At 37.8% G+C, this 24,530-nt stretch overlaps 1 protein-coding gene across 1 annotated transcript in view; it reads left to right on the forward strand.

Annotated features, from left to right (window-relative positions):
• The window catches only part of DNAH12 (dynein, axonemal, heavy chain 12), a 261,319-nt gene that overhangs the window by 117,291 nt on the left and 119,498 nt on the right, over positions 1–24,530 (forward strand). The window contains exons 29-37 of the mRNA XM_011998427.1: positions 6,216–6,325; positions 9,452–9,635; positions 9,771–9,911; positions 13,469–13,552; positions 14,421–14,609; positions 14,778–14,905; positions 17,079–17,215; positions 21,026–21,237; positions 22,890–23,041. Coding sequence (XP_011853817.1) covers positions 6,216–6,325; positions 9,452–9,635; positions 9,771–9,911; positions 13,469–13,552; positions 14,421–14,609; positions 14,778–14,905; positions 17,079–17,215; positions 21,026–21,237; positions 22,890–23,041 — 1,337 coding nt within the window. The remainder of the gene's footprint in view (positions 1–6,215; positions 6,326–9,451; positions 9,636–9,770; positions 9,912–13,468; positions 13,553–14,420; positions 14,610–14,777; positions 14,906–17,078; positions 17,216–21,025; positions 21,238–22,889; positions 23,042–24,530) is intronic.

The following is a 24,530-nucleotide window of genomic DNA, read 5'->3' on the forward strand; positions in this document are numbered from 1 at the left end:
CTGTCTCTACTAAAAATACAAAAATTAGCTGGGCATGGTGGTGCATGCCTGTAGTCCCAGCTTCTTGGAAGGCTGAGACAGGAGAATTGCTTGAACCTGGGAGGCGGAGGTTGCAGTAAGCCGAGATCGCACCATTATATTCCAGTCTGGGTGACAGAGCAAGACTCCATCTTAAACTAGAAATAATAAAATAACATTACAAACAAAACAATCTCAAATTCAATTTAACACAATGAAATAGGTGATATGTGGTTGAAACTAATTTATCACTTTACGGGAATTTCTATTGTGAAATATACAGTGAAGATTCTCTTGAGTTCAGCATTCATAAACCACCTTTTGCCAAGTGATGATTCAATTCTTCCACATCTTCTCTTTACTGATAGGACTGCAACATCTTTTTGTTTGAGCTGTCAAATCATTAAGACATCACTTAACTTAAAGTCATCTTTATTTTTTCGTCTGTTTTTTAAATTCTTATGCTCAAATACTAATATGCATTTTATGGCAGGTTAAGGTGACGATCAAGATGATTCAGGATGTGCTAGTATGATTTTTAAACACCAGAATGAAAACACAAAATTTTAATATTTTCTTGAAGAACTCTTATACACTCTTATGAATACAGCAATGAATCCATAGATTCCAGTTGGAAAAATAGTGCTAAATTGCCTTCTTGCTTTTTAATGTGTTCTATATTTATTTTACTGACTTTTAGGTTTCAAAAACTGTTTGTCACTCCATTTTATCTTCTCTATTGGCTTTATAGTTTTACCTTGGTGGTCACTCCACAGATTGCAGTATATATCCTTGGCTTATTACAACTTTACAGTTAGTATTTTACCAGTTAACAAAAAATATAAGCACTTTAAATGGTATAGTTTCATTATCCACTTACTCCTGCCCATTATGCTATTGTTGTCATACATTTTACTTCTATATATTTTGTAAACACCACAATACATTGTTGTTGTTTTCTGCTTTAAGTATTAGTATTTGGGGGAAAAAAAAAAAGCCTTTTACTCTTTTCTAGTGCTTTTATTCTTTCCAGCAGATAGATGTTTTCATTTGGGGTCTTTTATCTTTAACCTAAAAAACATCCTGTAGTATTTGTGTGTATGTGAGTCTTCTGGAAACAAATTCTCTCACCTTTCGTCTGTCTGAAATGTCTTTATTTAATCTTTATTTTTGAAGAATATTTTCACGGGTATAGAATTCTAGATTGTCAAGACATCTCCTCCCCAGCCTGCCCCGCCCCCAGCATTTAAAGATGTTACTTCATTGACTTCTGCCATTCAGTGTTGTGCTTAGAAGTTCGGCATTTTTCTTATTTATGCTCCTCTGGTTGTTTTAATATTCTTTTTTTTTTTTTTTTTTGGTTTTGAGCAGTTTGACTATGTACCAAGTTTTGTTTTGTACTTTATTGCCTAGGATTTGCTATACTCCTTGAATCTGTGTGTTGATGTGTTTTGTCAGAAAATTTTCTTTTCTTTTTTTTGAGACAAGGTCTCACTTTCACCCAGGCTGGAGTGCAGTGGCATGATCAAAGCTCACTGCATTGTCAACCTCCTAGGTTTAAGAAATTCTCCCACCTCAGCCTCCCAAGTAGCTGGGACTACAGGTGCGTGCCACCACACCCAGCTAATTATTTTATTTTTCATAGAGACAAGGTCTCACTTTGTTGCCCAGGTTGGTATCAAGCTCTGGGCTCAAGCAGTCTTCCTGGCTTGGTCTCCTAAAGAGTTGTGATTACAGGCATGAGCCACTGTACTCGGCCAGAAAATTTTCAGTAATTATCTTTTTATGTCCTATTTTTTTCTCCTTTCTCCTTCCAGAACTTCAGTGACATGTATATTAGACCATTTTATATAGTTTCATGTGTCTCTCATGGCTCTTTTTTTTTTTCTTTTTTTTTTCATTACTTTGTCTCTGTACTTTAGTTTGAATACTTACTAATTGACCTATCTTCAAGGTTAGTGGTTCTTTCTTTGGCTTTGTCCAGTTTGCTGATAAGCCCATTCAATGAATTCTTAATTTCACATATTTTGATTTTTTTAGTTCTAGTGTGTCCAATTGGTTCTTTTTAGAGATTCCTTTTTTCTGCTAAAATTCTATATTTTTTCCTCTATTTTTTCTATCTTATAATCTATTCTTTTTTATACTTTGTAAATGTATTGTCAAATTATTATCTGTTAATTATGACATCTGGGTCATCTATAAGTTTGTTTTGTTTGTTTTTTCTCTTGGTCATCAGCTACTTCTCATGACTTTGTTATTTTTTTGGTTCTGTTATGAAGTGACTATTTGGAGTCAGGGTCTTGCTCTGTTACCCAGGCTGGAGTACAGCAGTGCAATCACGGCTCACTGCGGCCTCCAACTCCTGGGCTCAAGCAATCCTCCTACATCAGCCTTCTGAGTAGCTGGGACTACAGGCATGTACCACCACACCTGGCTAATTTTTTGTATTTTTAGTAGAGAGAAGGTCTTGTGATGTTACCCAGGCTGGTCTTGAACTCCTAGGCTCAAGCCATCCACTCACTTTGGCCTTCCAAAGTGCTGGGATTACAGTCTTAAGCCACTGCTCCAGGCCTATTTATTTATTTATTTTTAAAGGAATTTCAACTTTTAAATTCAAGGGGTACATGCCCAGGTTTGTTTCATGGGCATAATCATGATGCTGAAGTTTGAGGTATTATTGATCCCATCATGCAGGTACTGAGCATAGTACCCAATAGTTAGTTTTTCAGCCCTTGTTCCCCTCCCTCTCTCTTCCCCTTAGTAGTCCCCAGTGTCTGTTGTTGCCATTATTATGTTCATGAGTACCCAATGTTTGCCTACCACTTATAAGTAAGAACATGCAGTATTTGGTTTCCTGTTCCTGTGTGAATTTGCTTAGGAGAGTGACCTCCAGCTGTATCCATGTTGCTGCAAAGGACATGATTTTGTTCTTTTTTATGGCTGCATAGTATTCCATGGTATATATGTACATTTGCTTTATTCATTCTACTGTTGATGGGCACCTAGGTTGATTCCATGTCTTTGCTGTTGTGAATAGTGCTGTGGTAAACATAATGCATGCATGTGTCTCTTTGGTAGAACAATTTATTTTCTTTTGGATATATACCCAGCAATGGGATTGCTGGATCAAACAGTAGTTCTGTTTTAGTGTTTTGAGAAATCTCTAAACTGCTTTCCATGGTGGCTGAACTAATTTGCATTCCTGCAAATAACATATGAGCATTCCCTTTTCTCTGCAGCCTTGCCAGCATCTGTTGTTCTTAACTTTTTAGTAATAGCCATTCTGACTGGTATGAGATAGTATCTCATTGTACTTTTGATTTGCATTTCTCTAACGGTTCGTGGTGTTGAACATTTTTTCATACATTTGTTGGCTGCTTGCATGTCTTTTGAGAAGCGTCTGTTCATATCTTTTGCCCATTTTTAAATGTTTTTTTCCCCCTGTTCAATTGTTTAAGTTCTTATCAATTCTGGATATTAGACCTTTGCTGGATGCATAATTTGTGAGTATTTTCTCCCATTCTGTAGGTTGTATGTTTTTTCTGTTGATAGTTTATTTTGCCATGCAGAAGCTCTCTAGTTTAAATAGGTCCCACTTGTCAATTTTTGTTTTTGTAGCAATTGCTTTTGAGGACTTAGTCATAAATCCCTTCCCAAGGCCAATGTCCAGAATGGTGATTCCTAGGTTTTCTTCTAGGATTCTTATAGTTTGAGATCTTAACTTTTCAATCCATATTAATTTTTGTATATGGTGAAAGGTAGGGATCCAATAATTCTTCTATATGTGGCTAGAAAGCCATCTTAGCACTATCGATTGAATAGGGAGTCTTTTCTCCATTGCTTTTGTCCACTTTGTTGAAGATCAGGTGGTTGTAGGTGTGCAGCTTTATTTCTGGGTTCTCTAGTCATTCTATTGGTCTGTGTCACTCTTTTTGTACCAGTAGCATACAGTTTTAGTTGCTGTAATCTTATAGTTTGAAGTTGGGTAAGGTGATTCCTCTGGCTTTGTTCTTTTTGCTTAGAATTGCTTTGGCTATTCAGGCTCTTTTTGGGTTCCATCTGAATTTTAGAATAATTTTTTTATAGTTCTGTGAAAACTAATCATGGTAGCTTGATAGGAATAGCAATGAATCCGTAGATTGCATTGGGCAGTATGGCCATTTTAACAATATTGATTCTTCCAATCCATGAGCATGGGATGTTTTTCCATTTGTGTCATCTGTGATTTCTTTCAGCAGTGTTTTGTAGTCCTCCTTGTAGAGATCTTCACCTCTTTGGTTAGACATATTCCTAGGGTGTGTGCATGTATGTGTGTGTGTATGTCTATTGTAAATGGAGTTGCTTTCCTTTTTTGTTTTTTTTTCTGATAAAGAGTCTCTGTTGCCCAGACTGGAGTGCAGTGGTGCAACCTCTGCTTACTGCAGCCTCCCGAGTAGCTGGGATTACAGGTGCATGCCACTACCGCCCAGCTAATTTTGTATTTTTAATAGAGATGGGGTTTCACCATGTTGGCCAGGCTGGTCTCGAACTTCTGACCTCAAATGATCCACCTGCCTTGGCCTCCCAAAGTGCTGTGATTACAGACATGAGCCACCACACCCGGCCGGATTGCATTCTTGATTTGACTTTCAGCTTGAATGCTATTGGTGTGTGGAAATGCTACTGATTTTTGTATATTGGTTTTGTTCCTGAAACTTTACCAAAGTCATTTATCAGTTTCAGGAGCCTCTTGGCAGAGTCTTAGGGTTTTCTAGGCATAGAATCATATTGTCAGAGAAGACAGATAGTTTGACTTCTTTTTCTATTTGGATGCCTTTTATTTCTTTCTCTTGCCTGATTGTTCTGGCTAGCACTTCCAACTTTAAGTTTTGATTGTATGTTAAACATTGTGTATAACATAATTATACAGGCTAAGGTGTTTTGTTTGTTTGTTTGTTGTTTTTTGTTTTTTTGAGACGGAGTTTCGCTCTTGTTGCCCAAGCTGGAGTACAGTGGCGTAGTCTTGACTCACTGCAAGCTCCACCTTCTGGGTTTAAGCGATTCTCCTGCCTCAGCCTACTGAGTAGCTGGGATTACAGGCACCCGCCACCATGCCCGGATAATTTTTTGTATGTTTAGTAGAGACAGGGTTTTGCCATCTTGGGCAGGCTGGTCATGAACTCCTGACCTCAGGTGATCTGCCCACCTTGGCCTCCCAAAGTGCTGGGATTACAGATGTGAGCCACCGCACCTGGCCAGGTGGTATAATTTTCCTGCAGAAAAATCATGGTTTTTTCCCCCTATTTCAGGTAGCTAGGTTGCATTGCTAATCAGTCCAATTGAGAGTTGACCTAAGTCAGAGTTTTGTTACAGCATTATTGAGCTGTAGTTTACTTCTGGTTTCAAATGTCTTCAGAGTAAGAATTGTCCTGCCATATGATTGGCCCTTCCCTGTAGTAGGATTTTGGGATCTAAGCATTCTGAAACTAAAGACATCTCTCTGTGTGTCTTTCCAGCTGAGCCCTTGGTCTCTTGTGTCACTACATGCTGAGCAAAAGCATGGATAGTGGGGAGAACCAGCTTGGCATTTGGGCTCCTCCAAATTCAAACATATCACATAAGCCCACACAACCATTAAAATCTCTATTGGTTTCTTCTTTCTTTGGCTATGTCCTTCTGTCTATAGCAGGCCCAATCCAGTATCTACCATGTCCAGACTTAGAAAATGTCCCTGGGGTGAAAACAGCTGTTGCTTTGTGCTTACCTAGGAAAGGCTCATCATCCCTTTCTGAAACTGAGTTCTTTTATATTTATTTGCATACAAAGTACTTCTATGTGTTTAAATTTTTTATAATTTTAAAAACTTACTTGTTTATTTCTGGTTACTACAGTGTGAAGGATTGTCTGGCATGTCTTTCTATATCCTAACCAAAAGTGAAATTCTGGGAAACACTATTAAAAGGAGTTGTTTTCATGCAGCATACACCCAGTGCTATGAAGCTATGATCATTCATAACTTATAATAGGGAAGACTAATATATTAAAAGTGTTTTGAGTCTATACGTTTCTCCTCTTGATTTAAAAAAATAATAAAGTTTTAAGAAATAATAAACAATTAAGATTTTTTACTAGTAAATTTAAAATCTACACTTGTAAGACAGGTATGACATGATTTATAATATTGTGTGGTAGAAACGCATTACTTTTTTTTTTTCCAGGAATTTTTAGAATGTGCTCATGAAGCCTGCAATGTACATAATCTTCAGCCTGTTAAATTTTTTCTTGAAAAAATAATTCAAACATATGAAATGATGATTGTTAGACATGGGTAAGATTATATATTGCTATAGTTAGATGTTATTTCTTGATTAAACTGTTAAAACAACTAAAATCCATGAACCAAAGACTTGGCAAACTGATTAGGTGAGCTTGAGAGCAACCCCCGCCCACCCCCAGCCTCTCAGTGGCTTAAAAGGCAAAGGTTTATTTCTCATACTACATGTCCAAAAAGGGTTGGTAAGAAGTGCTCATTCAGTGAGCTAGCACTAATAAACACCACCATTTGCATAAAAACATACTCTTCCCTTCCCAGGGAGGCACCTAAAAGTTCTAATCAATAAATGAACCAGACTCAAAGTTCAGCATCCCTAGGTGACAATGCATGATAGCCTTTGTATCATATCTGGAAGCTGTTCCTCTTGATCCAGAGACCTACAACCTAGAAAGACAAGTTATCTTTTCTCCACAAACCCAGTGCACAATAGTGGGCTTACCAGAACAGGATTACCAGAGCAAACACTCTCATTCAGAAATCAAAGACTAGAAGACACAGCCAACACGTTCTGTGACAATTCTGAAATCCAGCTGGTCACGTGAGGGTCCCAGTTCTAGAGATGGATTGATTGTAAAACTAACAGAGTTTAAACTTCAGGACCTCTCACTTGTAGGGCCTCATCCAAGGAGCCATAAGCATTTTGTATATGTGATTTATTATACAGGGTGTCATTAAAGTGGCTATGGACATTTCGTATTTATAATTATATAAGTAAAAGTTATATATGTTATATAAGTAAAGTTTTGTGTGTGTGTGTGTGTATATATATATGTATATTTAAATTTACTTAGAGAGCCACCTTTCTTAAAATCTGGATCTGCTTATGCTTGATTTTTGCTACCTGGGAGGGACTTTCCAGTTTAATTCTTCATGGGCCTTAGTTTAACCTTCTGAGAGATCTTTCCATTTCCATTTTCTTCTCTGGGCACATGTGAAGTAGGCAATAGAGAAAACACTGCTCTTGGGAGCTGAGAAATGTTTTCAGCCTGCTTCCTGCCTGTAGAAAGTTGGGATCTCAATGGTCACAAATTTTTTTAAAGGTAGGGTTACAAAAACATTATGTAAATTTTTAAACAAATACAAAAATAGAGGGAATAGTACAATCAACCCTTATGCATCCAATACCCAAGGATCATTTTAAAAATTATTTATTATGTATTTTTGAGATGTAGTCTGTTGATATTGCCCAGGATGGTCTCAAACTCCAGGGCTCAAGCGATCCTCCCTCCTGAGCCTCCTGAGTAGCTGGGACTACAGGTGCGCACCACCACACCTAGTTCCCAAGGATTATTTAAGTCTTGAACATTCACATGTGTTTTAGACTAGACTCACAGTTTTTTTGGTCAGTAAACTCCCTCGAAGACAATCAGCTTTTTATCTATTTGATTCTAGGCAGCTCTACATTCCTATATCCGTAACTACTGCCCTTATTAAGCCATACCTTTTAAAATTTCCTTGAAGTATCCTTGACCTTATCAGGCTTTATGGAGGGAGCCATAATCTTAGTCTGTTTTTCATGAATCATTTTATCCTCCTGAAATAATGATTACTGGGAATTATATTCTTTTTTTTTTTTTTTTGAGGCAGAGTCTTGGTGTATCACCCAGGCTGGAGTACAGTGGCAAGATCTTGGCTCACTGCAACTTCCACCTCCTGGGTTCAAGTGATTCTCTTGCCTCAACCTCCTGAGTAGCTGGGACTACAGGGGCATGCCATCACACCCAGCTAATTTTGGTAGTTTTAGTAAAGGCAGGGTTTTGTCGTGTTGGCCAAGCTGGTCTTGAACTCCTGACCTCAAGTCATCCACCCACTTTGGCCTCCCAGTGCTGAGATTACAGGCATGAGCCACCTGGCCCATATTAATTCTTCATGGGTTTTAATAATATGATACAACAACCCTACCCTTGATTTGATCCTTGATGCCAAACTGAGTTTTAATAGATTTTTGTTTAAAGATTTTCTTAATTTTATCTTTTACCAATTGCGAATGAGAATAACTTGATACATTCAATTCTAGAAGTCCCTGAATTTCTGGACTCCCTTTTTCACTCCTGCTTGCAAACTGGCCATGTTTTTTTTCTGGGCTCATTTCTTTGTTATAGTTCTTTTTTAAATGAAACTAGTACCTGCCATTATATACTAATAACATTCTGTTTACTATCTTTTTCACCTGAAATTCTAATTTCCTTAGGTAATTAGCTATCTTCCAGGTAATCTCAAGGAATACATTTACCAAATGTTTCATCATTCATTGCATAACAATAATTGTCCATATCTTAGGTTCTGATAACAGTTAATTTGTCACTCATAACCTGGCCTTTAAGCCAATGCCACAGTAGGTTTTTTTAAATTATTATTATTATGGCAAGAACACCCTCCCCGCTTTTAGGTACCAATTTCTGTTATTAAGGATGGGCGAGGATATTCTGTAAGAACTGTCAACACCCAAATGTTAGTGATTTAAAAAACAAAGATTTATTTCTCATTTATACACAGTAGGTTACGAGGGCAGCCTTGCTCATTATGACCACTCAGGGCCCAGGCTGTTAGAGTAAGCACCACCTCAACATTGTGGGTCACAGCCATGCTAGAGGGAAAAGGGAGCTCTGTGAGGTCTCTAGCTGGCAATTACCTATCCCCGCTTGGAAGTAATGCCCTTCATTTCCATTTATTACTCACTGGTTAGAACTAGTTACCTAGTCTTTCCACAAGAGGGCCAGAAATCCTATATGTGCCAGGAGGGAGGAGATCCAGAAGTAGTTGGTAAAGAACACTAACAGTTTTATGGCAAATGAAGACTTTGGGAATATAAATCTTTCCCATTTCACTCCTTAGGGGGCTTCAGGTTTGTTTTTTTTAAGAGTACACAGATATTAAGTTTTCATTGCCATTTGAAGATTCTTTATTACATTCCCTTTTGGAGAAAATATTAGAGTGAAGAATTTGATTTAGAGTCAGCCAGTTCAGAAATTAAATATGTTTTCTTCATGTCTGAGAAAAATTCATATGCTTTCAAAAATTATAAGTAGTAATTATCACAGGGTAAAGTTTTATATACTGATATAAATTATTTAACTTTTTAAAGACTCTTATTGTATAATTATTTCTTTTCCTTCATAGATTTATGTTAGTAGGAGAGCCTTTTGCTGCTAAGACAAAAGTTCTGCATGTGCTGGCGGATACGCTAAGTTTAATGAATGAACATGGCTATGGAGAGGAAGAAAAGGTCATTTATAGAACTGTAAACCCCAAATCTATTACTATGGGCCAACTTTTTGGACAGTTTGACCCAGTGTCTCATGAGGTAAACTAAATATAAGTATTCCCAACTCTCTTATGGGAAGTGCGTGTTAAAACAAGAAATGTGAAGTATTTTCATAGTTTCACTCCTAAATCCAATTTTATGAGTCAAGCTTTCTAATTCTTTTTTTCCCCTCAGTGGACTGATGGTATTGTGGCTAACACTTTTAGAGAATTTGCCTTATCAGAAACATCTGACCGGAAATGGGTTGTATTTGATGGTCCTATTGACACTTTGTGGATAGAGAGCATGAACACAGTATTGGATGATAATAAAAAGGTAAATCATGATCAAAAGAGAAGCAGATTCAGCCATGATTAAGCAATTTTATATGTTCAACAATTAATCAACTAGGACTCTATTTAAAATAAAGGATGCAGCAAGTTGAGTAGGTTTATAAATTCTCTTTTCAATGAAAACTGTGCTATAGTAAGTCCTTGGCTTAATTTTTTTTATAGAATGAAAGTATAGCATATTAAAATTACTGTGTTAGCCAGAAGACATAGTAATCTAGGGTGAGAATAAGTTGTTAAGAGACTTCAGTCTTATGGTTTCTTATAGAACTTTAATATTTTAGGATGAAATAACAAAAGCCTAATTCCTTTTGAAAACATGGAATGCTTCAGTGTTTATATATAGTATATCACCTTAGGCGCTATGAGACATACAAAAGAACTAGAAAGTGAAAGTATTCTAATATTTATTTTAATTGAAAGACAACATATATAAGGTATAATATGTATACCAATTTCAAGTGTAGATTCTATGATTTTCTAAATGTGTTTGTACACTCACATAATCGTCACCCAAAAAATGACACATGAAATTTCCTATATCCTACAAGTTTCACTCATGTTCCTTCCTAGTTTGTTTATCTTCCTCCAGAGATAATCACTCTTCTGACTTCTATGATGAATTAGTTTTGCCAGCTCTTGAACTTCATGTATTGGAATCATACTCGTTAGTGTTTTTTTTAAATCAATGTATGTGTGATGTTCATATTGTTGTAGTTCAGTTTTGTTAACTTATTTCTTTTATGTCTATATTTGTATCCTAGTGTGTGAATATATCACAAATTATTTCCGTACTTACATGAAATGACTGCCCTACTAAATAAGCAAACTCATTTAATTAGCATTTAAAGATATATTCAAGGCCGGGCTTGGTGACTCACGCCTGTTATCCCAGCACTTTGGGAGGCTAAGGCAGGTGGATCATTTGAGGTCAGGAGTTCGAGACCAACCTGAGCAACATGGTGAAACCCTGTCTCTACTAAAATACAAAAAAAAAAAAAAAAAAAATTAGCTGGGTGTGGTGGCGCGTGCCTATAATCCCAGCTACTCAGGAGGCTGAGGCAGGAGAATCACTTGAACCCAGGGGCAGAGGTTGCAGTGAACCGAGATCACACCACTGCACTCCAGCCTGGGCGACAGAGTGAGACTCCGTCTCAAAAAAAAAAAAAAAAAAAAAAAAAAGATATACTGAAGTACTTTGTCATAGGTGATTAGTCATTCACATTCCTTCTTTCATTCATTCAGTGATATTGGTTGAGCTGAGGGTGGAAAGTAAATGAAGAAGCAGGAAGGTTATTCTAATTGTAGAGTGAAGTCTAAGGGTTCAGAGCCAAGTGGATGGATTGTCTCTTACTGCATGAGAAGGAATTATGAAAAGACAGTTATAGGGGAGTGTATAGATTTGATCGTGGAAATTTGAAGGCAAATCCTTCTGATGATTTCTCTTTTCTTCGTGAAGTGATGGGCCTTGGTTCTTTGCAAAATTGAGGATAAAGGAAGAGATTTAAATTAGCCATTGTGGAAGATGGGAAAGAGAGCTATCTAGGAAAACATAGAAGGATTTCTGGCTAGCACTGAGAGCCTGATTGAGTAGAAGACCATAAGTTATTATTAGTAGTACCAAGGTCTGCCTTTGTGAGATACTTTCTGCCAGTCTAAGCAGCTTAGGCGTAGGTAATATTGCAGGCCTGGAAATATAGTAAGACTTTAAAGATATTGACATGAGAATGGTAGAAGCACGAGACCACAGGACAGAAGCTGCCTAATGAAAGAAGTGAAAACATCAGGGATGTGAAAAATCTTGTGAAAATGAGCAAGTATAGTAGGAGACAATGAATGAAATAACTGGATGGATTGGAGGCTGTGGGCAGAGACTGAGATACTTGAATTTAATATTTCAGAATTGTGTAGTATTTCTGGAGAGAAGGTCCCAGATACATAAAGTGGACAGCTGGAGTGGAGCAAGGTGGTCAAGAATCTGATGGGCTGCTGTGTTGAGATTCTCAGTCTTTATAAACACCAGATCAGGCCAGAGTTATAGTAGAGAAAGAGATTAGGCCAAGTTCCGAGGACTTTAGCTATTGAGGAGGGAATCATTGGGTGCTGTTGAGTGGCAGGAAAAAAGCAGGGGTTGTCAAGGGTTGTAACTGGGGTGGAATAGAAGTAGTTGGGAAACAACACAGGGCAGTGAGGAGAATGCTGACCCTACCTTTCAAATTTGTGGAGAGTTAGGAGGATGTCTGCTGAAATAATCTGGTCAAAGATTGAAAGTATTCTAGACGAGTACGTCCAGTAGAACTTTTTACAATACTGCAACTATCTGCGTTCTCTGAGAAGGTAGCCACTAGCCACATGTGGCTACTGAGCATTTGAAGTGTGGCTTAGTGCAGTTGAAGAACTGAATTTTAAATTTTATTTAGTTTTGGTTAAAATTAAATATAAATAGCCATATATGGCTAGCAGCTACCATATTGGACAATCCACCTCTAGATCATTCATTTATTTTACAGCTAAGAAACAGAATCCACAAATGTTAAATTTCTCATTGTTGACATGTGATTAGATAGGGGCAAAACTGGAACTAAAAGTGATGATTGTAAAAGCAGAAAGGAAGCACTGAAAACTAAATGTAGAAGAATTTAAAAGACTTAGTAATAAGTTAATTTAGGTATCAAGTTAATAATAATTATTAATACTATTAAAAGTTAATGATAATTCCAAAGGTGCAGCCAGATTGAGGAGATAGGATGGCTTTAATAATAGACAAGATAGAAATTCGAGGGAAAGGAAGCAGTGGATAAATTTAGTTTTTGACATGTTTGATAAAAGAAGAAATGTTTTAGATTAAGAGAGACCAAGGAGACATAAAAAACTCAAGGCATAGTCTTGGATTGAATTTTGCTTTCAACTGAGGAAATTTGAATATTGACTGAGTATTAGATGATAATAAAGAATTATTAATTTTGTTAGGTGTGATAATGTTATTGTGATTACATAGAAAATATACTTATTTTTTGGAGACATTGGCACTTGGATGTGAAATGCCATGATGTCTATAATGCTCTTTAAAATGTTTTTTTAAAAGGGCAATGGCAGTATGGCAAAATCTTAACATTGATTAAATCTAGGAGCTGGGTATATGAGTACTCATGCTATTCTCTATTTTCTGTTTTTTAATTTAATAAAAAGGTCTATGGTCACTTTATAAATTCAGGAGTATTTCACTTAATTTTCTTAATAGCTGATATTTGTATAGGATTTTATAGGTTTTGGACTTTGTCTTATAGTCCCCCTCCCCACAGTTATACAAGAGAGATGTTATCCCTGTTCTATAGATGAAGAGACTGAGACTCGGAGATGTTAAGTATTTGCTTAACAGTAATAATTAACAGGGCTAGACCTAGAATTAAGATTTTCTGGCTTCCATTCTAATTCTTAGTCCATTATATCACAGGAGCTACTTTATCTTATACATAGTATAAATTGTTATCTGAGAAGCTTGAAATTTAAAAAAATAAATGTTTGAAAAATAATTGCCTTTAGCTTTGCCTTATGAGTGGAGAAATCATTCAGATGTCCCCCCAAATGAGCCTCATCTTTGAAACAATGGACCTTTCCCAGGCGTCTGTAAGTTCATAATTTAATACAATAGCAGTTTGTTCATGTCTTCATTCTTTAATTTAGCCAATAAGTATTTTTTATTATATGTCAGAAAATGGGTTAGGCACTGGGAATACAAAGATGAATAAGACACAGTTTATACTTGTTTAGGGAGAATGAGAAGCATGTTAATAAATAATCCCAATACACAGCTACATGTTAGTGCTTTAAGAGTGTGAAGAGGATGGCTGGGCACGGTGGCTCACGCCTGTAATCCCAGCACTTTGGGCAGATCACCTGAGGTGGGAAGTTCAAGACCAGCCTGACCAACATGGAGAAACCCCGTCTCTACTAAAAACACAAAATTAGCCAGGCGTGGTGGTGCATACCTGTAATCCCAGCTACTCCTGAGGCTGTGGCAGGAGAATCGCTTGAACCCAGGAGGCGGAGGTTGCAGTGAGCTGAGATTGCGCCATTGCACTTCAGCCTGGGCAACAAGAGCAAAACTCCGTTTCAAAAAAACAAAAAAAAAGTGTGGAGAGGAGTGAGCATCTGTGAGGAGGATGGATAGAGGAGCACCATGGAAGGTAACTGAGTGTTTGGTCTGATTTCGAGGAAGATGTAAGATTTCTCCAGGGAGATTGGATTTGGAAATCCTAGGCGTTTCCAAATCAAGATAATGTTTAAAGATATGGAGCCTTTACATGTCTGGGGAACTGAACTGCAAATAGTTTTCTGTATGGGGAACGTCTAGACTGTGTGAAGCTCTGTGAGGCAGATGGGAGCTAGATTATGAAGGATCTCATAAGTCATCCTAAGAAGTAGTTGATAATTGCCAGGTGCCACTGGTATAAAAGCAACTGTGCCAAAAGAAAATTGTGTCTTTTTTCCCTAGCCTGCCACTGTAAGCCGTTGTGGTATGATTTATTTGGAGCCCTCACAGTTAGGATGGGAACCGCTTGTGTCTTCTTGGTTGAATTCACTGAAAGGACCTCTGTGTGAACCAGAACATCAAGCTCTTCTGAAAGGACTTTTTGCCTGGTTAATACCACCCTCTTTAAAGCAGCGTAAGAAAAAATGCAAGGTAATCCTATACTTCTCTGACCTATTCAAGTTTCTTTGTTTCCATTCAACTTGACTAAGTCTAAAGTCACAGTGGTTGGTAGAATGAATAACTAAAGCCAGTTTGTCTTTATGCATTTACTATCCACTGTTGATTTTATATTGCTCAAGTTATAGCCGAATAACTCAGGGGTTGAATTTATTCCCGCTAAACTATTTGTATACAACCATAGTGTCTGAAGCTTTACAAATTCTAATTACTTTTTGTATTTCAAATTATTTTAAATATGTGCCTCTAAAAACTCACTTGTATATTTAGTGAGTTTATGAGTTATTTAATATTTAGTATTTTATGAGAAAACTTTACATATTGTATTAGCTTCCCAGGGCTGTCATAACAAATTGCCACAAACTTGATGGCTAAAGCTACAGACACAGTGGCTCACTCCTATAATCCCAGCACACTTTGGGAAGCCAGGATGGGCAGATCACTTGAAGTCAGGAGTTTGAGACTAGTCTGGCCAATATGGTGAAACCCTGTCTCTACTAAAGATATAAAAATTAACCAGGCGTGGTGGTGCATGCCTGTAATCCCAGCTACTCAGGAGGCTGAGGCAGGAGAATCACTGGAAGCCAGGAGATGGAGGTTGCAGTGAGCCAGGATCACGCCACTGCACTCCAGCTTGGGCAACAGAGCGAGACTCCGTCTCAAAAAAAACCCCCAAAACCCAGAAAACACCCCAAAACCAGAAATTGACTCTCTCACAGTTCTGGAGACCGGAAGTCCGAAATCAGGATGTTTGTAGGGCTATACTTCCTCAGAAGCTCTAAGGGAGACTCTTTCCTTACCTCATCCAGATTCTGGTAACCTCAAGTGTTCCTTTGCTTGTGGTTACATAACTGCAACCTCTTCTTCTATATTCACATGGCCTTCTTTTTTCTTTTCTTTTTAAATTTTATTTATTTATTTTTGAGACAGAGTCTTGCTCTGTCACACAGGCTGGAGTGCAGTGGCGCGATCTTGGCTCACCGCAACCTCTGTCTCCCAGTTGAAGCAGTTCTCCTGCCTCAGCCTCCCGAGTAACTGGGATTACAGGCACGTGCCACCACACCCAGCTAATTTTTTTATATTTTTAGTAGAGACAGGATTTCTCCATGTTGGCTAGGCTGGTCTTGAACTCCTGACTTCAGTTGATCCACCCACCTCAGCCTCCCAAAATTCTGGGATTACAGGCATGAGCAATTGCACCTGGCCAATCTTCACATGGCTTTCTACTCCACATGTCTCTTCTCCATGTGACACTTATAAAGACTTAGATGTAGCACCCACCAGATAATCCAGAATGATGTCTTCCTCCTGAGATTTTTAACTTAATTGCTTCTTCGGAGACCTTTTTCCATATAAGATCACATTTATAGGTTCCTCAGATTAGAACATGGAAATATCTTTTTGGGGACCATTGTTCAACCACTACCACCATCACCTACACACACACACACATATTAGCTTCTTACATGTAAATAAATACATTGATATAGAGAGGGGAAAAGAGATACTCGGTTTTATCATAAAATGTTGTTTTAGGGATAGAAAAAAGTGCCATTTAAAAGAAAAAAATGAACAATTCCACTTTATGAAGAGTCTGTATAGTGTCTTCATAGAGAAAATAGACAAAGTCCCTTGCAGTTTTAAAGCTCTAATGCTATATGTTGTAAATAATACAAAATAGTCTCCACCTTTCCACGTAATGAGTAATGGATTTTCTTCTCATAGTTCATTCTCATACAGTCAGTCCCCAGACTTTTTTTTTTTTTTTTTTTTTGAGACAGAGTCTCGCTCTGTCACCTAGACTGGAGTGCAGTGGCGCGATCTCAGCTCACTGCAAGCTCCGCCTCCCGGGTTCAGGCCATTCTCCTGCCTCAGCCTCCCGAATAGGTGGGACTACAGGTGTCCGCCACCATGCCCGGCTAATTTTTTGTATTTTTAGTAGAGACGGGGTTTCACCGTGTTAGCCAGGATGATCTCGATCGCCTGACCTCGTGATCCACCCGCCTTGGCCTCCCAAAGTGCTGGGATTACAGGTGTGAGCCACTTTTGTTTTTGAGATACAGTCTTTGTCTCCCAGGCTGGAGTGCAGTGGCACTCCACCTTTCCTCCACCTTTCAGATTCAAGTGATTCTTGTGCCTGAGCCTCCCAGATAACTGGGATTACAGGCGCAATTACAGGTGCACACCACCACACCTGGCTAATTTTTTTTTTTTTTTTTTTTGTAGAGATGAGGTTTTGCTGAGTTGGCCAGGCTGGTCTTGAACTCCTGGCCTGAAGCATTCTGCCAACCTCAGCCTCCCAAAGTGCTGGAATTACAGGCGTGAGCCACTTGGCCCAGGCCCCAGGATCTATTGATTTTCCCTTCTTGATAATGTTTATACCTGTCTTCTTTCCATCCATGTTTCTGCAGCCACCTCCTCGCCCCACCCTTCCCGTTATAGTATCCCAGTTCTGACCACCATCACTTCCTACCTGAATCAATACAACAGAGCTGCTCTGGTCCAGTCTACATCCTGCTACAGAATGAAGTTTCCAAAACACAAATCCTTTCTGTCTATTCCTTTATTTAAAATCCTCTGTTGGAACTCTCTTCCTCTTGTAATTAAGTCCTGAAAACAGCATATAAAAACCTTTTAGGATCTGACTCTTGTCTATTTCTCAAGCCTATTTTTGGGGCATTCCTCCTTCATAACCTATTTTCATAACCTACAGAATCCCCTTCATAATCTGTGTCTGCTCACATCTCCATTTCTTTATATACATTCCCCTGCCTTGAATATCCTTCCCTTGTTCACCTGGCAAACTTACATTTTCCTTCTAAATTCGGCTCAGCTATTATTACTTCCTCCAGGAAGCCCTCCTTGATGTATCTCTCTCCCGTTTTCCTCTTTTTGTACTCCTCCAATTGTTTATCCCAAGCACTCTAGTAGCCGCCTCCTACCCTGAGACTTTTTCTGTCATATCATTATTATATTATTTTTGTCTATTTAATTTTAATATCACCCATTTTTAGGGATTCTGTCTTTTATTTCCATATCTCCTAGCTTGCCACATAGGTATAGTGTGTTTTTCATAAATGTTTGTTGAATAAATAAATGAATGAATGGCTCTTAGAGACTTCATTTCTGCTATCCTTAGAACATTGTTTATTCTCTTACAGTAGCTAGTTTTCATTTATCAGAGAATTTAGAATGTGTTATGTGCAATTGTACAGTTATGTATAATTGTGTAATGTAATATGGGAAACTAAAATATTTGAGAAATGTTTTATCATGCCTACTTAAAGTTTTTAAGTGTAAATATTATAAAGACCTTATGAGGCTAGGTGTGGTGGCTCATGCCTGTCATCCCAGCACTTTGGGAGGCTGAGGCAGGAGGATTGCCTGAGTCTAGGAGGTTGAGGCTGCAATGAGCTGTGATCACACCACTGTACTCTATCTAGCCTGGGCAACAGAGTGAGACCCCATCTAAAAAAAAAAAAAAAAAAAAAAAAAACCTTATTAAAACCATGTATGCCTTTATCAGTTTTTAAAAATAAAATGTTTATCTTCTTATTTTCTAAATAAGATGAAAATTAAAGTTATCTTATTTTCACCTTGCAGGAACTGATTCCTACCAGCAATAGCAATGTGGTTGTATCTCTCACACGCCTCTTTGAAGTGCTACTTTGTAATGTGGTAGAAAATGATCCTACTAGCAAGCACATTCGTGTTTGGATTATGGTTGGTTTTATACTTTATGTAGTTTTAAATTACAGAATAAATTATGCTTCTGGTACATGATGTTTCTATTGAGAAAAACATGATAAGATCCAAAGCTGTTTTTTTTGGTGAGTATTAAAAGAATAGCTTGATACACTAAAGTTGCCCTGACACCTGGTATTCTGATATTAAAAAGCACTGTAAAGAAATTAAAATGTCAGAAGGAACCAAACCTATCCTTTTTTTTTTTTTTTTTTTGAGACAGCAGAATCTCACTCTGTCACCCAGGCTGGAATGCAGTGGTGTGATCTTAGCTCACTGTAACCTCCACCCTTCTCCCCAAGGTTCAAGTGGTTCTCCTGCCTCAGCCTCCCAAGTAGCTGAGATTACAGATGCCTGCCACCGTGCCTGGCTAATTTTTGTATTTTTAGAAGACACGGAGTTTCACCATCTTGGCCAGGCTGGTCTTGAACTCCTGACCTTGTGATCCAACTGCCTTGGCCTCCCAAAGCTGGTATTACTAGTGTGAGCCACTGCGCCCGGCAACTATCCTGTTTGTTTGTTTTTGTTGTTTCGTTGTTTGAGACGGAATCTTGCCCTGTTGCCCAGGCTGGAGTGCAGTGGTGTGATCTCGGCTCACTGCATCCTCTGCCTCCTGAGTTCAAGCGATTCTCCTGCCCCAGCCTCCTGAGTAAGCTGGAATTACAGGCGCATGCCACCAAGCCGAGCTAATTTTTTTTATCTTTAGTAGAGATGGGGTTTCACCATGTTGGCCAGGCTGGTTTCCAACTCCTGACCTCAGGTGATCTGCCCACCTTTGTCTCCCAAAGTGCCAGGATTACAGGCGTGAGCCACCACGCCCGGCCAACTATCCTATTATTTATGAAAGATTACAATTTTATCAACAATGAGATGATGTAATATTAAACAAATTTGGACATTAGGTGAATTAATTTTATTAATTAATTAATGTTAAACCAGCATGTAGACAGCATAAAAGCTAGCTATGAAAGACCAGGAGTAGGCCAGGTGATGTGGCTCATGCCTGTAATCCCAAAACTAGTGTTTTAGCTTTCTTCCATATCTATCAGTGTTACCGTTTATAAAAGTATCACGGGAATAGTTTACCTATATAACCTTCAAGTTTCATTTTTCCTGAACATTTTATTCTGTTGGTAAACCTAAAACCTAAATGTTTTAAGTGGTTCAGAATCACTTCAATAGAGTTATATAGATTGATACCTAGGTGAAATTTTTCTCTGAATATATATTTAGTTTTGGACTAGATAAGGCATGTACCTAGAGTACAATTCAAAAGGCAAAAGTGGGTTTTCCCCACTTTTCCATAGCAGTCCCCCAGCCACACTGAAGGCAGCTAATATTACCAGTGCCCTATATAGAATTCTAGAAGTATTTTATGCACACACTCTTTTACATGTATACATTTTAAAATACACTAGCATACATTATGTAGTGATTTGCATCATTTCTCCATTGTAATATGTCATTTTCATATTAGTGCTTATAGAGTGACCTTCTTTTTTAACAGCTGCGTGTATTTCAGTGTATTAGAATCCAATTAAGCAGACCATTATTGAAGAACAATTTGGGTTGCTTTTGATCTTTTGCTATTTCAAATAGTGCTGCAGTGAATATTCTTGTACATGTATCATTTTCACAGGTGGAAATATATTTGAGTATAAACTCCCACAAGAGAAATTCCTAGGTTATTTGGGAAGGACATTTTATTTATTTATTTTTATGTTTAAAAATATTTTGTAGAGATGGGGTCTTACTATGTTCCCCAGGCTGGTCTCAAATTCCTGGTCTCAAGCAATCCTTCTACCTTGGCCTTCCAAAGCTCTGGGTTTACAGGTGTGAACCACTGTACCCCGCCAGTATGGGCATTTAAAATTTTGATAGAGGCTGGGCGCGGTGTCTCACGCCTGTAATCCCAGCACTTTGGGAGGCCGAGGTGGGTGGATCACAAGGTTAGGAGATCGAGACCATCCTCGCTAACATGGTGAAACCCCATGGTCGTGGGCACCTGTAGTCCCAGCTACTTGGGAGGCTGAGGTAGGAGAATAGCTTGAACCTGGGAAGCAGAGGTTGCAGTGAGCTGAGATCGCACCACTGCACTCCAGCTTGGGTGAGAGAGTGAGACTTCATCTCAAAATAGAAAAAAAAAAAAAATTTTTTTTATAGATATTGAGCCAGGCATGGTAACTTATGCCTGTAATCTTAGCACTCTAGGAGGCTGAGGCGGGTGGATTGCCGAGTCTAAGAGTTCAAGACCAGCCTGAGTAACATAGCAAAACCCCATCTCTACTTAAAGAACAAAAACAAAAAATTAGTCAGGCTTTGTGGTGTATGTCTGTAGTCCCAGCTACTTGGGAGGCTGAGACACAAGAATCACCTGAACTGGGGAGGATGAGGTTGCAGTGAGTTGAGATGGTGCCCCTGTTCTCCAGCCTGGGCAACCAGAGTGAGACCCTGTCTCAAAAAAAAAAAGAAAGAAAGACATGTATTTTGATAAAAATTGCCAGAGAAATGATTATGTGGCTTAGCAGTGCTCCATTCCACTTTATTTACATTTATGACCTTGTTCAAGTAGGTTGAGCACATCCTAATATATTGAATTTTGGTTACTTTTCTTCTAAAATGCCTTTTAAAATAATTGCTATAAGTTAACATTTTTCTCCACCAACAGGCTTGCTTTATATTCTCTTTGATTTGGTCGATTGGAGGAAGTTGTGATACAGATGGCCGTCATGTTTTTGATGCTTTCATACGATTAATCATACTGGGGAAAGATGAGGAAAACCCAGTGCCAGATTCTGTGGGTAAATGGGAATGCCCATTTGATGAAAAAGGCCTGGTCTATGACTACATGTATGAGGTATGACGTAAAAAGCTTGGTATGGTAAGATAAAACACAAAGGCTTGGATCAGCAGACAAAGCTCCTGGGTTTCCATCCTAGAGTTATTTTGACTCCTGTGGTGAGCTTTTTAAGCCCCCTTCTTTTTAGTTTCACCTCCCATAACTTGTTGGCTATATAAATAAATTTGCTTTAATAATATTTTTATAATTTCATATTTAAATTAAATTTATTTTTCAATTTTATTAAATAAGTCCCCAAAGCATTTTTTAAACAGCAAGTATTTGAATAATTACTTGATTCATACAAATTTTATTTCATTCCCCATAAGATCTAGATAGAGCATTAGTTGTAATTTCATCTAAATCTCAAGTTTTATGATAAGGAAGTAAACCTAAAAAAGTTAGTGACTAGCAGAGCCAGAACTTGACACAAGTTCTCCTGACTGATAGTGCAGGACCCTTTCCCCAAAACCATGCTAACATAGAATTTTAAGAATATGGCCAGAAGGAGAGTTTCATCCTCATTAGCCATAGCAGGAAGTCAATAAAAGTGAAAAAGAGGTGGTAACACAAGAATATTCTTTAAGAATCGAAAATAAATACCAAACTATCCAGCTTAGAGAAGGTAAAGGTCTCTAGGAAGGGGAAAGTGACAGTAGGGAAATGCTGTTTTTCTTAACCTTGTACATCTTTTGACTGTAAAATCTGTACATATATGATGTTGATAAAAATAAAAGCTAAAACTTAAAAAAATACAAATATGAATTCCTAAAGAAACATTCACCCAAACTTACAGTTACCATAATTCAAACATATACATGTACAATTTGCTCAAAAATAGGAAAAGATTTTGAGATTCCAGCCACAGCTCTGAAATAGGGTCCTAGGGGGCTACTTTGGCAGGTATTAAAAGTTTTTTTACTTAATAGTGGAAGGGCTGGGGGTCTCCAGGGAGGGGTCAAAACAACCTGGAAAAGAAGATAATGGCTGGGGGTGGAGTGAAGATTGGGAGGCACTCAGAGGTGTCAGGACAGCAGTTATTTAGCCAGTGATTCAGAAGAATTTCGGTATCATAACAATTAATACAGCTATGCTGATATATATCCTGGTTGTTTCAGTCTGGATCAAAATGCCAAAGAGAATAATGTTAGAGAAACAAATACAGTGGTTTTATGTGATATTTTATTTTTAGTTAGATTATTGCCCATTTATTTTAAAATATCAAAGGTAAAGCTAAAATCCAGGAAATTGTGATTTGAGGTACATTAGAGTGGCTTTCAAATAAATACTTGATGTATGCAGAAGGACATCTTGAAGGCATTTGGGGAATATTGGAGTGTTAAGGAGACATAAAGGCAAAAGTATCTGAAATGTTAGATATGTTGAGTATGTGATGATAAAAGTTATATTATGTTTTTCAGGTTATTAAAAAGGAAAATTGAAAAAATATGTATTTTTTAAATTGAGTGGTGTTTTCGTGAATGCTTATTTTATTAATCTGCTTATGACTTAAAATATGCTATATGTGTTCTTTTATATGAATATAATATTTCATTAAAAGGGGGACGACTAAAGTTTTTAAAAGCTAATTTAATAGTATAAGTGTTGAAAAGAGCCTTTCAGATACAGCAAGTACATGGTTTTAATACCTTACTTATATTTTCTTGTAGTTGAAAAACAAAGGTCGCTGGGTCCATTGGAATGAATTAATTAAAAATACTAATTTAGGAGATAAACAAATCAAGATTCAAGATATCATAGTCCCTACGATGGACACAATTAGATATACGTTTCTAATGGATTTGAGTATTACCTATGCAAAGTAAGGAACTCTGCTATAAACAAGCATTTTGAATGTAAAAGTACCATTTTAATAGGATTATGGCAAATTTTGAAGTATTTAAGATCATCCTTTTTCAGATAACTGAAATCCTGGGGGACTTGTTGACATGTTGAAAGTGACATCTGTTGCTATTGGCAAACCTGGAATGCACATTTCCCATTGCCCACTCCAAAGCCCTTGCCATCATACTTTGCTGCCTCATAAGTCACCTTACATTTTTGATTTGTAACAGCACACTGAAAGTCTGCTGTAGTGTTACTATTAAAAAGGTATGCAGTCTACTTAAAGATTCAGTGTACTCCTGAGACATCAAAGTAACTATGATCCACATTCTCCTATTACATTTAGCATTTTCATGTATGTCCTATGCTAGTTCTGGATTCTATAACTTAAGATGAATATTAAAAACTCAGAAGAGTCCATCAAAAATAAAGACACATGAAACTGATCAAAAGCCTAGATATGTACTGTTTGCATATCCATACCAACTTTCTTAATAACATTTAATAGTTACTTTTCTTTTAAAACACTAGGTGTAATTTATAATTCATACTATTTAAACTAGACAAATTTATATAATCATAAATGTCATTTTTTGATAAAGAACCTGTTTCTGAATGCATTCTGTGACCAATTTTACCTTGTTTAAAAAAAAAAAGGAAAAATAGCTTATGAGGGAAAATTAGTTTACTCCTATTTTGTGTCTGTAGTTGCATTTTTGCATTTAGAAGCTAAGCAAGGAAGACGGTTGCCAATTCTGTGACATTTCTAGTATAGCAGTTCTTTTTTTTTTTTTTTTTTTTTAGACAGGGTCTCACTCTGTCACCCAGTCTGGAGTACAGAGGTGCAATCGCGGCTCACTGCAGTCTTGACTTCCCAAGCTCTAGCGATCCTCCCACCTCAGCCTCTCAAGTAGCTGGGACTACAAGCGTGCACCACTATGCCTGGCCTTTTTTTTTTTTTTTTTTTTTTGGGTAGAGACAGGTTGCCCAGACTCATCTTGAACACCTGAGGTCAAGCAAACTACACGCTTCAGCCTCTCAAAGTGCTAGGATTACAGGTGTCAGCCACTGTGCCTGGCAATACAGTTCTTTTGTGCCAAGAACCATTTGTCAGAATAATACTTTTAAATAAATAAGTACAAATAGAATTATAAAATAAACCATATATATACATTTATTTATTTATTTACTTATTTATTTGAGACAGAGTCACTTGCACTCTGTCTCCCAGGCTGGAATGCAGTGGCGCGATCTCTGCTCACTGCAACCTCTGCCTCCTGGGTTCAAGTACTTCTCCTACCTCAGCTTCCGGAGTAGCTGGGATTACAGGCACCTGCCACCACACCCAGCTAATTTTTTGTATTTTTAGTAGAGTCGGGGGTTCACCATGTTGGCCAGGCTGGTCTTGAACTCCTGGCCTCAAGTGATCCACCCACCTTGGCCTCCCAAAGTGTTGGGATTACAGG

The sequence above is a fragment of the Mandrillus leucophaeus genome, unplaced genomic scaffold, assembly GCF_000951045.1.
Source record: "Mandrillus leucophaeus isolate KB7577 unplaced genomic scaffold, Mleu.le_1.0 Scaffold57, whole genome shotgun sequence".
Taxonomy (NCBI): domain Eukaryota; kingdom Metazoa; phylum Chordata; class Mammalia; order Primates; family Cercopithecidae; genus Mandrillus; species Mandrillus leucophaeus.